At 41.1% G+C, this 16188-nt stretch overlaps 1 protein-coding gene across 2 annotated transcripts in view; it reads left to right on the forward strand.

The window, feature by feature from the left end:
• The window catches only part of LOC115162139 (cysteine-rich motor neuron 1 protein-like), a 194491-nt gene that overhangs the window by 88815 nt on the left and 89488 nt on the right, over window positions 1-16188 (forward strand). For both annotated transcript variants that reach the window (XM_029713154.1, XM_029713155.1), the window contains exons 3-5: window positions 8043-8285; window positions 11786-11906; window positions 12057-12178. In XM_029713154.1, coding sequence (XP_029569014.1) covers window positions 8043-8285; window positions 11786-11906; window positions 12057-12178 — 486 coding nt within the window. The remainder of the gene's footprint in view (window positions 1-8042; window positions 8286-11785; window positions 11907-12056; window positions 12179-16188) is intronic.

Raw genomic sequence — 16188 nt, forward strand, 5'->3', positions numbered from 1 at the left:
GATATTTTAACCTGCGTGTCGTTTTCGCGTTTGGTGTAGGGGGACAAAATAAATGTATGCGCGATGGCGCACTATGGCGCACGCTCGCAGCCGGTTGGGGTTCCATGTTAGAAATGTCCTTGTTTTTGAAAGATAAACAACTTTTTTGTCCATGAAAATAACATCAAATTAATCAGAAATACAGTATAGACATTGTTAATGTTGTAAATTACTATTGTAGCTGGAAACGGCTGATTTTTAATTCTACATAGGCGTACTGAGGCCCATTATCAACCATCACTCCTGTGTTCCAATGGCACGTTGTGTTAGCTAATCCAAGTTTATCATTTTAAAAGGCTAATTGTTCATTAGAAAACCCTTTTGCAATTATATTAGCACAGCTGAAAACTGTTGTCCTGATTAAAGAAGCAATAAAACGGGCCTTCTTTAGACTAGTTGAGTTTCTAGAGCATCAGCATTTGTGAGTTCGATTACAGGCTCAAAATGGCCAGAAACAAAGAACTTTCTTCTGAAACTTGTTAGTCTATTCTTGTTCTGAGAAATGAAGGCTATTCCATCTGAGAAATTACCAAGAAACTGATGATCTCGTACAACGCTGTGTACTACTCCCTTCACAGAACAGCGCAAACTGGCACTAACCAGAATAGAAAGAGGAGTGGGAGGCCCCAGTGCACAACTGAGCAAGAGGACATGTACATTAGAGTGTCTAGTTTGAGAAACAGACGTCTCACAAGTCCTCAACTGGCAGCTTCATTAAATAGTACCCGCAAAACACCAGTCTCAACGTCAACAGTGAAGAGGCGACTCCGGGATGCTGGCCTTCTAGGCAGAGTTACAAAGAAAAAGACAAATTTCTGTCCAGTGTCTGTTCTTCTGTCCAGTGTCTGTTCTTTTGACAATCTTAATCTTTTATTTTTATTGGCCAGTCTGAGATATGGCTTTTTTTTTTCAACTCTGCCTAGAAGGCCAGCATCCCGGAGTCACCTCTTCACTGTTGACGTTGAGACTGGTGTTTTGCGGGTACTATTTAATGAAGCTGCCAGTTGAGGACTTGTGAGACGTCTGTTTCTCAAACTAGATACTCCGTTGTATTTTGTATGTTAAAAAATGTGACCAATGTGACCAATGTTGATCACCTTGTTGTATAGTGGCCATTTTCTTTTGGTGTTGTGTTTTTTTGGGGGTGCTGTGGAAAAACTATTACTATTGTAAAAAAACAACATGTGGAGTGCGCTGAAACTAGAATCAGTGCCTAATGTTCAGGTCTATTTGTAATGTTCTCCTCGCTAAAAACAATTTATTGTGAAGTAAACCCAATGTGTCATACATGGGTAGCTACTGTACATTATTTAAGGGAGTAATATGAAAATAGGTTTTCTGATGAAACACTAAGAAAGAAGCAGGAACATAATGTCAGAGGATTAATAGATGAATCAGAACAGAGTAGATGGATAAGAAAGAGAAGGTTCGAGCCATGCCATTGCTTTTAAGGAAATATTCAGCCCATTGAAATAGAAATCCACAATTGGGTCAGGAAATACATTTTCAGAACTAACAAAATCGATAAATAAAGAAAATTCAGATGCAAAATGTTCTCTCCCTTTTGCAGGTGAAAAATACTCTTTGACGTTGACATGTGCTGCTACACTGAACATAGAGAGAGGAGGATTTGACTGGCAAATTGGCAACATTTAATTGGCAATTTGCTAGCTACATATGTTAACACATTGAGTAGGTCTCTACAACACACACACTGCTGAAAGATTATTACATTACACGCATCCACTGTGGTTCCTACTATAGCTGGATGTGTGTAATGTAATAACCTTTCATAATTAAAAAAAAGTATCTATATTTGAATGTAGACACTCATATGGAGTCAATGACTAAAATGAAGTACCAATATCAACTGTAAGTGAATTGTTGCCATCTATTGATCTGGCTGAACTTCCCAGCTAGCAGGCAAAACTGGTTGAACTTCCCAGATACAGTAGCAGGCAAAACTGGTTGAAATAACGTCATTACAACATTACCGTTTTGTCCGCTGGGTTGTTAGTGTGATCAGAAGAGTCCAATTTACCATCCTCTGACATTCGCAGATGCTCTTAACCAGAGCATCTAACAGACCTAAAAGTGTCATAGGGTCAGCTACGAGTCAGGTCTAAGTGAAGGAGTAGTAGGATGTTGTTACCGTACCAACATCAATTGGTCCATTTCTTCCAAAGATGTTGTTTACTTCCAAAGGTGTTGTTTACTTCACATATGCTCCATGGGTAAACCATGTCATTTGATATCCATTTTGCGTTGACCTTTTACCTTCAGCAGAAATGTTTCCACAATCCTTTTAGTGAGCGGTCCATAGTGAACTCTGAGATGTGATACAGCTGTATAATCACACAAACACAGTCGTTAAATATGATCAGGTCTTATCTCTTCCGTAGCTCCTCTTTTGTAGTTCCTTGCATTGTGCTCCCAAACACTCTCCTTCATCTAATATAACCTAATTATCCTCCTCCGCTCAGTATCACTGCTCTCTTTGAGGGCCTTCTTTCTATCTTTCTCTTTTTTTTTCTTTCTCTCTCAGACGTCACACAGAATCAGTAACCTCCAGTAGAGAGACAGAATGGATGCATTTAATACAGCGGATGTGCTTTTCTAAGAGCCAATGTAAAACAAGTTAGTACAAAGGTGGATTCTATAGTACTTTTTCCACTATTCTCTATACACCTCTGAACTCGGCTCACTGGCATAATATAAATCGTTAGTTGAAGCTAATTGAACACAGGTATCTCAATCAAACCGTAATTAAAGAGTCTAGAATCATTATCTTGTTTTCTCTTTCAGCTGTTTCCTACTTTGTTGCTTTACGCTGGATCCTGACAGGATTCGAAAAAGAGATACAACAGAAAGCTGCCTTTGCCTTTTGGTTTTTGCTAGGCTGCAGTCATTTGAGAATTCTAGATTGGCCTTATCAGACAGGCCCTTTGCTTAGGTAGCTGGAGCCTGTCTTTACAGTGAAGCTCTATTCTGTGTTAGTTCAACTTCACCCGTCACAGACAATCACTATATTTCAGAAGCTTTCGTCCAACCCAATGTGAAACTTTCTATTCTTTTTTATTCTTCAAGCCCAACAAAAACAACAAGAACAACACTTCAAAGCTAGTCTTACCAAGCAGGCCTGCTTCCCTCAGAAAGATCTAACATTCTAGATGTGCCTCCAGAGCTTCAGCCTAGCTCTGTTCCTTGTTGCCATGCCAGACTTGGAGGCTGTTCTAAAGCAAAGTGAATTAGCTTTTCATTTGCAGTGTTTGACTTGTACATGTTGTTTTTTTACAAAAGAATTTGGGCCAGGATAGTCCACTCAGTAACAATTGCCACTGTTATCCAGGGAGTTCTGGGTTCCATAGAATTAATAAAAATGTACACATCACATAACAGTGATGTTACACAGAAGCATATACAGCATACCCAGTAGCATGCGTACCAACGCACAGCTAACACAACATACACAGAAGGACACATCAGACGCAATAGCATAAATACAAAATTACACTCACATTACATCTGTCTAGGTTTGTGTACAGCTCTTTTGAAGGCGGACATGGTAACTAGCTTTCGTGTGGATAAGTCCAGCTTGTTCCAGAGCAGTGGTCCAAAGAACTGCAGACTGCCTTGGAAAGCCATGTTTTTAACTGATGGTTGTGCCAGCAGGTACATTTCCCATTGTTCATAGGCTTTGGCTGTTGCACTGGTGCACCCCCAGAAGATGGGTGGAGATTCACACCTGAACAGGCCTGACATGTATTCAGGCAGTTTGTGCTGTGTCACCTTGAAAACAGTCACTAGGGTGTTGTAATGGATCCTGTCCGTCAGTGAACCTCTGTTTTATGTGCTCCCTCCATCAATGCCCGGTCATGATACGAGCAGCCCTGTTGATGATACGCTGTAGCTGATTTAGGGATGGACATGAGTATTCCAGTATTCAAGTACTGAAATGGACGTTAAAGCTTCATCTTTAACCAGAGATCAAAAACCAAAAATACTGTAAAACTATTTAGTGGAATGTGCTTTGTGGCTGCGCGATCGGGCAAATTAAATTAAATGTAGTCTTGAAGACAACGTTAATTTACTTTGACTCTAGTGTTCCATTTCTACATGTGCGGGGCACAACAAAAAATAAACCAAGCCAAGCATCACACCATTCTTCTCCCTAAATTCCCTTTCCCCTCCGTGTCTCATTCATTCAATTACGTTCCGACCACTCCCTCCACACCAGCTCCCGTTAGTCCTACAGAAAAAAATACTCAAAAAGCGTATCTAACTGATACACAAGCTACATTCTTTGCCAAATGACGACAGTTTTATCACAAATTCAAAATGGACTGGTTGATTGAAGCAGGAAAATATGTGTTCCAACAACAAGCTGCAGTTTTGGAATGATTGCGTCCCATCTATTTTCTGCTTGAGCTACTTTGCAAACTGCTAGTGGCATTTTAAATTGGTTAGCTTAAGCTATAACCCCCCAAAACATAAATAAGTTCACCACTGAAAATATACAAAAACAATAGTTTGGTTAGTTTGATAAAGACAAATAGTTTGATAGTTTGATAAAGACAAATTTGATTAAGACAAACAAATGTCTAGGCCATAATTCATCACCATGCAGTGTTTAATATCGAATTGTTAATCCGTTTATAAAATTCCAAAGAACAAGCAGAATAAACAGAAAACAATTATAAAATGTTTGTGTATTGAAAAGAAGACAGATTTTGGTGTGTGTAACTCTCAAAACATTATTTCAACTCGCCAAATTGAGCCCTGTTTAAAAGGATGACTGTTCCAGGCACAATATTCTTCAGATATATGTACTACATATTCTATCCATATACTGTCCATAACTGTTCCCCGGGCGCCGAAGACGTGGATGTCGATTAAGGCATCCCCCCGCACCTCTCTGATTCAGAGGGGTTGGGTTAAATGCGGAAGACACATTTCAGTTGAATACATTCAGTTGTGCAACTGACTAGGTATCCCCCTTTCCCTTTCCCTTAATGTCTATAGATCCCATCATATACATTATATATACAAAAGTAAGTGGAAACCCCTTCAAATTAGTGGATTCGGTTATTTCAGCCACACCTGTTGCTGACGGGTATAAAATCGAGCACACAGTCATGCAATCTCCATAGGTAAACATTGGCAGTAGAATGACTGAAGAGCTCAGTCTCTTTCAACATGGCACTGTCATAGGATGCCACCTTTCCAACAAGTCAGTTCATAAAATTTCTGCCCTGCTAATGCTGCCCCGGTCAACTGTAAATGCTGTTATTGTGAAGTGGAAACGTCAAGAAGCAGTAACGGCTCAGCTGCGAAGTGGTAGGCCACACAAGCTCATAGAACAGGACCACCGAGTGCTGAAGTGTGTAGCGCGTAAAAAACGTCTGTCCTCGGCTGCAACACTCACTACTGAGTTCTAAACTGCCTCTGGAAGCAAAGTCAGCACTAGAACTGGAAGTCGGGAGCTTCATGAAATGGGTTTTCATGGGCGAGCAGCCACACACAAGCCTAAGATCACCATACAGTACACAATGCCAAGCAAATCAGATAAAATGTCATTAGTCACATGCGCTGAACACGACAGTTGTAGTAGACCTTACCATGAAATGCTTTCTTACAGGCCCTTAACCAACAATGCAGTTTTAATAAGAAAATATTTACTAAATTAACTAAAGTAAAAATAAAAAAGTAGCATAATAAAATAACAGTAATAAGGCTATATACAGGGGGTACCGGTACCGAGTCAATGTGCGGAGGTACAGGTTAGTCGAGGTAATTTGTACAGTAAAGTGACTAGAGTAGTGTAAATCTCAGCTGGAGTAGTATAAAGCTCGCCGCCATTGGACTCTGGAGCAGTGGAAATGCGTTCTCTGTAGTGATCAAATCTGGGTTTGGCGGATGCCAGGATAACTCTACCTGCCCCAATGCATAGTGCCAACTGTAAAGTTTGGTGGAGGAGGAATAATGGTCTTGGGCTGTTTTTCATGGGTCGGGCTAGGCACCTTAGTTCCAGTAAAGGGAAATCTTAACGCTACAACATAAAATTACATTCTAGATGATTCTATGATTCCAACTTTGTAGCAACAGTTTGGGGAAGGCCCTTTCCTGTTTCAGTATGACAATGCCCTCGTGCACAAAGTGAGGTCCATACAGAAATGGTTTGTCGAGATTGGTGTGGAAGAACTTGACTGGCCTGCACAGAGCCCTGACCTCAACCCCATCTAACACCTTTGGGATGAATTGGAACGCTGACTGCGAGCCAGGCCTAATCGGTCAACATCCGTGCCCGACCTCACTAATGCTCTTGTGGCTTAATGGATGCAAGTCCCTGCAGCAGTGTTCAAACATCTAGTGGAAAGCCTTCCCAGAAGAGTGGAGGCTGTTATAGCAGCAAAGGGGGACCAACTCCATATTAATGACCATGATATTGGAATGAGATGTTAGACGAGCAGGTATCCACATACTTTTGGTCATGTAGTGTATATATATATATATATATATATATATATATATATATATATATATATATATATTATGTATATATATATATATATATATATATATATATATATATATATATTATGTATGTATATGTGTGTGTGTATATATATATATATATATATATATATATATATATATATATATATATATATATATATATATATATTATGTATGTATGTATGTGTATATATATATATACAAACTTGTGTCCAAACTTTTGACTGGTACTGTATGTAAATGTTTCTCCAGCACTGATGTAAGGTCATTTAAGTAAATGGAGAACAGTAGGGGTCCAAGCAAACTCCCTTGTGGGAATCCATTCACCACAGGTTCCTGGCCTGACTGCGTGCTCTGCAGTTTGGTGTACTGACTCCTCTTCTGTAAGTATGATATGAACCACTTGATTGCAGTGGTGTCAAAGCCTAATTTTGCAAGCTTCCTCAGGAGCGTGTTGGGGTGAACATTTACATTTACATTTACGTCATTTAGCAGACGCTCTTATCCAGAGCGACATACAAATTGGTGCATTCACCTTATGATATCCATAAGAAGCAGTTGTTCAGATCCAAGAACAGTACTGCTGTGTCCTCCTGGCTGTTACAAGCTGACTTGATGTTCTACACAACCCTTTGCACTGCTGTAGATGTGCTGTGTATCTTCCTAAAGTCATTTTGATAGGCTGTTGAGTGAGAAATCGTTGACAACCTGTGTGTGCACCAGCCTTTCCAGCACTTTGGAGACAGCACAATTTATACTGGATGGTAGTTGGCCATATCTGATTGTGTGTGCGTCCCACTTTCGAATTTGTGTGTATGGGTTTGTGTGCGTGCATGCCACATCTGATTGTTTGTGTGTTCAGCTTTCTGCCTGTTAGCCTCCTGCGTCTGTGTGTTATCCGGAAAGTGAGGGCATTAGCGTGCCATACCTCTCTCAGTTCCTGTTTGTTTGCTGTATTCATAATTTCAGCAATTTACATTTTCACTTCATTCACATTCACGTCAATGTTGAATGCTTCTTTTACCTGCCCATCTGATGCACTGTTATACTTCCTTCATCTAGCTCTCTGTTTAAATAAAGGTTGGAGTCAGAAAGGAACTGTTGTGCTTTTGATGGAAAAGTGTCTTTACTGATTGTGTGTATAACATCTTGGACTTTGACCTGAATGGTAAATAGTCAATTTAATTGACTGCCCAGCCGACACATTTTAGGTCCTTGAATGTCCTTTGTAGGTTCTTAAAGGTTAGCAATAACGTTCCCGATTCCTCTAACGTCCATTTGCCGAATGTTCTGGGTGTCCCAACAGTGTTCCTTTCAGAAACATTCCCTGAGAAAAACAGACATGTTTTAAAGTTTCAGTTTGAAATTCCTTGAAATGTTTTTACCCATTACACTAAAAGTAACAGCCAGGGCAGATTATTTCATCTGTAACTGTACAAATATTGTCTTAAAGCTACAATCAACAATCTGATCTCTCTCTCTTGCAGAGGAGCGGCCTGACTGTTCTAAGGCACGGTGTGAGGTGCAGTTCTCACCCCGCTGTCCTGAGGACTCGGTGCTAATCGAAGGCTACGCACCCCCTGGAGAATGCTGTCCCCTACCCAGCCGCTGTGTCTGCAGCCCTGCAGGGTGCCTGAGGAAGGTGTGCCAACCTGGATACCTAAACATCTTAGTAGCCAAGGGCTCTGGGAAGCCTGGAGAATGCTGCGACCTGTACGAGTGCAAACCAGGTACACTAGCTACCAATAACAATTTCTAGCAACTATTTGTGACATGGCAATATTGTTTTCTGATTCTGATACTTAGCTCATTGTAGTAATAATAATAATTATTATTATTATTTTATTCCATTTTCTGAACGCAATTCCCAAGCTCAATGCCCAAATTGTAGGCTACATATGAATGTATTTACACTCATGAATGGCAGCTGCATCCTTCCGACATTGGTTTATCACCTCGAGTTGTGGTGTAACAAAGGCCCTAGCCCACAGAAGGAGTGGTTGCCAGGATAGGAATGTGCTGGTGCCGTGATCTCCCTGTTCACATAAACAGACAGCCTGACATATCATGTTGCAGTTAAAATACTGACACGTCTGTTTTCTTAACACACACTACTCCAAATGTGCTCTTCTACAAGATTTTTCATGGTTGTCTCTGTGTTATGCCCTCCCTACAGGTATGCTATCTTAATTTGATCACTCTGTTATCGCAGAAAATGTTTCTGCATTGCAGGAAATGTAAATTGTAGTCTATTCAAGGTTTAAAAAGGCTTTTAAAGTTTGTAATTTCCACTTAAAAATGTCAGACTTGATTTGCCCTTCCGAAAAATGTATCAACCCCTACAAAAATGTCCATTAATAATTCACATTTCCTGTTGCTGCAAGATTGTTTTCCTGCTGTGAGAAACTGGTCAAATTAACATACTTACTGCAGCTCTGATGATTCTCTCTGTGTTGTGTCCTACCTAGCGTTTAGTTTGGACTGCAGCACTAATGGTTGTCTCTGTGTTTTACCCTACCTAGTGTTTAGTGTGGACTGCAGCACTAATGGTTGTCTCTGTGTTTTACCCTATCTAGCGTTTAGTGTGGACTGCAGCACTAATGGTTGTCTCTGTGTTTTACCCTACCTAGCGTTTAGTGTGGACTGCAGCACTAATGGTTGTCTCTGTGTTTTACCCTACCTAGTGTTTAGTGTGGACTGCAGCACTAATGGTTGTCTCTGTGTTTTACCCTACTGTACCTAGTGTTTAGTGTGGACTGCAGCACTAATGGTTGTCTCTGTGTTTTACCCTACTGTACCTAGTGTTTAGTGTGGACTGTAGCTCTGATGATTCTCTCTGTGTTTTACCCTACCTAGTGTTTAGTGTGGACTGCAGCACTAATGGTTGTCTCTGTGTTTTACCCTACTGTACCTAGTGTTTAGTGTGGACTGTAGCTCTGATGATTCTCTCTGTGTTTTACCCTACCTAGTGTTTAGTGTGGACTGCAGCACTAATGGTTGTCTCTGTGTTTTACCCTACTGTACCTAGTGTTTAGTGTGGACTGTAGCTCTGATGATTCTCTCTGTGTTTTACCCTACCTAGTGTTTAGTGTGGACTGCAGCACTAATGGTTGTCTCTGTGTTTTACCCTACCTAGTGTTTAGTGTGGACTGCAGCACTAATGGTTGTCTCTGTGTTTTACCCCACTGTACCTAGTGTTTAGTGTGGACTGCAGCACTAATGGTTGTCTCTGTGTTTTACCCTACTGTACCTAGTGTTTAGTGTGGACTGCAGCACTAATGGTTGTCTCTGTGTTTTACCCTACCTAGTGTTTAGTGTGGACTGCAGCACTAATGGTTGTCTCTGTGTTTTACCCTACCTAGTGTTTAGTGTGGACTGCAGCACTAATGGTTGTCTCTGTGTTTTACCCTACTGTACCTAGTGTTTAGTGTGGACTGCAGCACTAATGGTTGTCTCTGTGTTTTACCCCACTGTACCTAGTGTTTAGTGTGGACTGCAGCACTAATGGTTGTCTCTGTGTTTTACCCTACCTAGTGTTTAGTGTGGACTGCAGCACTAATGGTTGTCTCTGTGTTGTGCCCTACCTAGTGTTTAGTGTGGACTGCAGCACTAATGGTTGTCTCTGTGTTTTACCCTACTGTACCTAGTGTTTAGTGTGGACTGCAGCACTAATGGTTGTCTCTGTGTTTTACCCCACTGTACCTAGTGTTTAGTGTGGACTGCAGCACTAATGGTTGTCTCTGTGTTTTACCCTACCTAGTGTTTAGTGTGGACTGCAGCACTAATGGTTGTCTCTGTGTTGTGCCCTACCTAGTGTTTAGTGTGGACTGCAGCACTAATGGTTGTCTCTGTGTTTTACCCTACCTAGTGTTTAGTGTGGACTGTAGCACTAATGGTTGACTCTGTGTTTTACCCTACTGTACCTAGTGTTTAGTGTGGACTGCAGCACTAATGGTTGTCTCTGTGTTTTACCCTACTGTACCTAGTGTTTAGTGTGGACTGTAGCTCTGATGATTCTCTCTGTGTTTTACCCTACCTAGTGTTTAGTGTGGACTGCAGCACTAATGGTTGTCTCTGTGTTTTACCCTACCTAGTGTTTAGTGTGGACTGCAGCACTAATGGTTGTCTCTGTGTTTTACCCTACCTAGCGTTTAGTGTGGACTGCAGCACTAATGGTTGTCTCTGTGTTTTACCCTACCTAGTGTTTAGTGTGGACTGCAGCACTAATGGTTGTCTCTGTGTTTTACCCTACTGTACCTAGTGTTTAGTGTGGACTGCAGCACTAATGGTTGTCTCTGTGTTTTACCCTACTGTACCTAGTGTTTAGTGTGGACTGTAGCTCTGATGATTCTCTCTGTGTTTTACCCTACCTAGTGTTTAGTGTGGACTGCAGCACTAATGGTTGTCTCTGTGTTTTACCCTACTGTACCTAGTGTTTAGTGTGGACTGTAGCTCTGATGATTCTCTCTGTGTTTTACCCTACCTAGTGTTTAGTGTGGACTGCAGCACTAATGGTTGTCTCTGTGTTTTACCCCCACTGTACCTAGTGTTTAGTGTGGACTGCAGCACTAATGGTTGTCTCTGTGTTTTACCCTACCTAGTGTTTAGTGTGGACTGCAGCACTAATGGTTGTCTCTGTGTTTTACCCCACTGTACCTAGTGTTTAGTGTGGACTGCAGCACTAATGGTTGTCTCTGTGTTTTACCCTACTGTACCTAGTGTTTAGTGTGGACTGCAGCACTAATGGTTGTCTCTGTGTTTTACCCTACCTAGTGTTTAGTGTGGACTGCAGCACTAATGGTTGTCTCTGTGTTTTACCCTACCTAGTGTTTAGTGTGGACTGCAGCACTAATGGTTGTCTCTGTGTTTTACCCTACTGTACCTAGTGTTTAGTGTGGACTGCAGCACTAATGGTTGTCTCAGTGTTTTACCCCACTGTACCTAGTGTTTAGTGTGGACTGCAGCACTAATGGTTGTCTCTGTGTTTTACCCTACTGTACCTAGTGTTTAGTGTGGACTGCAGCACTAATGGTTGTCTCTGTGTTGTGCCCTACCTAGTGTTTAGTGTGGACTGCAGCACTAATGGTTGTCTCTGTGTTTTACCCCACTGTACCTAGTGTTTAGTGTGGACTGTAGCTCTGATGATTCTCTCTGTGTTGTGCCCTACCTAGTGTTTAGTGTGGACTGCAGCACTAATGGTTGTCTCTGTGCTTTGCCCTACTGTATCTAGTGTTTAGTGTGGACTGCAGCACAGTGGAGTGCCCACTTGTCCAGCAGGTTCAGTGTCCACCTGACAGTTATGAGACCCAGGTGCGTCTCACCGCGGATGGCTGCTGCACCCTTCCCACCAGGTGAGCCTCGACCTCCCCCTGAATGCAACAATCAATGCACTTTCTTTGGCTGTTATATAAAGTAGTCAGGTGAAATAAGTCAGGTGTGAGGGTGTATCCATCTGATGTGTACTAACTCTACGAATCCCCCTCTCTCCATCCCATCTCTAGGTGTGAGTGTTTGCCTGGTTTGTGCAGTTTCCCGCAATGCACCGTGGAGAGCTCCCCCCAGGTGGTCTCCCGCGGCGACGGTACCCCCGGGCGATGCTGTGATGTGTACGAGTGTATCAACGGTGAGCTTGGCCCTTCTCTCTCCCTCTGCTTGGCTTTGAGCTGTACTGCACAGCACCAGTCTCACTGTGTCTGAGCTGTTATGCAGGTTGAAGGTAAAGCCCTGTTTTCCCGCTTTCTTCTCTGGTTACTTTTGAAAGAATATTGTGCCAGGCCAGCTAACGGGGGAGGTTAGGATATAAGCACTAAGACATGAAAATATTTACACTCGGTGGGCGTGTTTGATAAATACAACCGTATACCTTGCTGGATGTTAGGTGGAACCCGCTATGTGAAAATCCTTCTAACAACAAGATAGCATATTGACTGTTGAAGAGGGTTGTAGGTGGCATGTACTCGGTGAGAGGATGGCAGAGGTGGGACCAAGTCATTGTTTTACAAGTCACAAGTAAGTCTCAAGTCAAGACAGGCAAGTCCGAGTCAAGTCTCAAGTCCTAAACTTTGAGTTTCGAGTCCTAAACAAGTCATAATGTACTCTTTACCAAATTAGTACCATTTCATATTTTTAACAAGAATAATAGTTAGTATACTACATTTACGCAAATTATGAATGCTTTAAAAATATATATATATTTATTACTTTCCAAATTAACATTATATTTCCATGGAAATACATGGGTAGCCATGAGAAAGACCCCCGGCGCAATCGGGCGATGTAGGCTTGTACACAATCGCCCAACCTTAACACACAACACACACACCATCTCTGTGTGTGGTTACAGTAGGCTAACATATGTCAATGGTTTTAGGAACAGCATTAACATCAGGCAGGATTTAGGCTACAAACTGCCCAGCCAATTGTAGCTCAATCTTGGGTGCAATGATCACGTTCCCGCACTGACTGACTGTGTGGAGGCTCATTGACTTAATGTTACGTTAGCCTACATACACTAGCAAAATTATATATAGCTGTCGGCTATATTAGCCAGGACTTACCGTTCTTTGTGCAGCTTCAAATGTGGAACCAAGTTGGAAATTGTTGCGCCTCGATCTAATTTTCTTCCCGCATGTTTTGCAAGTTGCAATCCGTTTTTTTGTGGACTACAGCATAGTCTTCATATCAGAAAATAATAATTTGGGGTATCATCTTTCCAAGGGCTCCAACTGAATTCACCCACTGACGTTCCTCTGCCACGCGCAACTTTTTCTCAGCTGGCACAATTTGATTGGCTGCTGTCCGATTCAAACTGTAATCCGTTAAATGAAGAGTTGATGCGCTGCACACTTTTTTAAATAGCATCATTTTTAATATTTGGGCTTGGGGAGGGTATTAAGTCAGTTCGAGTCAAAGGGCTCAAGTCCAAGTTAAGTCATGAGTCATTGGTGTTAAAGTCAAAGTCGAGTTGTAAGTCATCATATTTGTGACTCGAGTCTGACTCGAGTCCAAGTCATGTGACTCGAGTCCACGCCTCTGGTGGATGGTATTGGATTTTTTTTATGTTACAGGAATGCAATACACGTCAGGGGTAGAATTGTGTGGGAATGTGAAATTATTTTAACATGTAAAAAGCTTTTTTTTGATAAAGCTCAATTCTTGGTAAATTAACAATGGTGAGTTCCCAGTTGTTTTTATAAAATTCCACCCCTGAAAAAGTAGAGCTACAGTTAAAAAATAACCCACCCTCCGCTGGCAACACAAGTGAAATATCAGCCAGACTATGAAAAAAAACAATCATCAAACCAGCAGCTTTTGGGCTGTAGATTCTGCAGGTTGAAGAAGAGTGCAAATGTGACTCATTTTAGGAAACTATGCATATGTCGCGCGTCACTACTTTTTTATTTTTGAGTAGATATGCCTACAGGAACATGTGAACTTTCATGTTCCTTAATAACACACTTGTATGCCATCTGTAAATACGAATAAAATTGTTAAATTACAAGCCTAGTTGGTTTAGCAACGTAAGAAGATTGATTGGCTGAGACAATGGATGGGCTGGACATGCCGAGAGATGAGATTGAATTGGTCTGCCATGTAGCGCACTTCTGTCTATAACATGAGCTCATCAGTATATGTAGGTAATCCTTTATAACGCAGCTTTTTTAAAAGATATCACGAAGAACTGCAAAAGTCTTGATAATGCTCTCCACTTTCTGAAGGACTGATTTTTGAAATCAGTGGAATGCCCGATGGAAGCAGAGTATGATAGCTAAGGAGATGGAGAAAATTCAGGCATTGCAAATATGCGGAGGGAGTCGAGAATAGAACACAGAAGGCTGTTGTGTAAAACACATGTCTCCAAATTACATCTTCAAACTAAGGGCAACCATGGCATCCGTGACAGAGAGGGAGAAGCATTCAATCATGTATACGGGTAAGAGAGTCTAGCTAAATACGTTTTCAGATATTATACGATTCTAATTTTGTCAGAAAGTCATTTTCATTGCAAGTTAAAGGGACTGTTAGCTAGCTATCTAACGTTAGCTGGCTGGCTCGCTAGCTAATGTTACGTGTATGATCTGTTTAGTAATATTATTCGTATCCCAGAGCCATTTGCATTGCTACTGTAGTTATAGCCTAATGTTAGCTACAGTAGCTAGCTAACATTGAACCTAGTTGGTTAGCTTTAGCTTCCTGTACATTCATGCAGGGTAGTAATGTTATGAGTTGGGGTTATGGTTCATTGTTGAACTAGCTAGCTAAATATATGTCTGAACAAACTTGGACAGTGTCCAAGTTCTAAAATTCTCTGGTAGAATGCACTCTATTTATATCCTCACACCCACAACCATAAACTATTTTCTGTAATTAGCTTGCCATTAACTTTTAAATAATGATATCATTGTGATTTGATTTTCCTGTAATAGTGAATATAAATTAGCGAAAGTTAAGACATTGTCAGCTATATGGTCATTATTTGAACTTAACGTTAGCTAGCTATCTAACAAGCTAGAAACTAACCAAAACATTGTTTAGAAAGTTGTTGTTAGTTGCGTGGTTTGCTAGATTGACATTCAGTAACAGTTAAAAGTTTGGACACCAACTCATTCAAGGGTTTTTCTTTCTTTTTATTATTTTCTACATTGTAGAATAATAGTGAAGACATCAAAACTATGAGATAACACATATGGAATCATGTAGTAACCAAAAAAGTGTTAATCAAAATATATTTTATATTTGAGATTCTTCAAAGTAGCCACCCTTTGCCTTGATGACAACTTTGCATACTCTTGGCATTCTCTCAACCAGCTTCATGAGGAATGCTTTTCCTACATTCTTGAAGGAGTGTAACGGTTGTCGTATGAAAGGGACCAAGGTGCAGCGGGTTGAGTGCTCATTTTAACTTTTAATTTAGAACACTGAAAACACAAAACAAGAAAACGCACAAACGCACACTAATGCAGGCTACACACAGCAATGCACAAACAACTTCCCACAAAGGGACAGGTGAAAACAGGGCTACTTAAATATGACTCTCAATCAGCAACAACGATGTACAGCTGTTCCTGATTGAGAGCCATACCAGGCCAACAAAGAAATACACAACATAGAAAAACATAGAAATACAAAACAAGAACATTACCCAAAAACCCCGGAACACATAAATCAAACACCCCTCTTACATAAATACATATCCCATTAAACCCCGAACCACATAAAACAAATACCCCCTGCCACGTCCTGACCAAACTACAATAACCAATAACCCCTTATACTGGTCAGGACGTGACAAGGAGCTCCCACATGTGCTGAGCACTTGTTGGCTGCTTTTCCTTCACTCTGCGGTCCAACTCATCCCAAACCATCTCAATTGGGTTAAGGTCGGGTGATTGTGGAAGCCAGGTCATCTGATGCAGCCCTCCATCATTCTCCTTCTTGGTCAAATAGCACTTACACAGCCTGGAGAGTGTGCAAAGCTGTCATCAAGACAAAGGGTGGATACTTAGAAGAATCGCAAATGTCAAATATCTTTTGATTTGTCTAACACTTTTTTGGTTACTATATGATTCCATGTGTGTTATTTAGATGTCTAGATGTCTTCACTATTATTCTACAATGTAGAAAATAGTAAAA

The sequence above is a fragment of the Salmo trutta genome, chromosome 25 (genome assembly GCF_901001165.1).
Source record: "Salmo trutta chromosome 25, fSalTru1.1, whole genome shotgun sequence".
NCBI classification, from domain to species: domain Eukaryota; kingdom Metazoa; phylum Chordata; class Actinopteri; order Salmoniformes; family Salmonidae; genus Salmo; species Salmo trutta.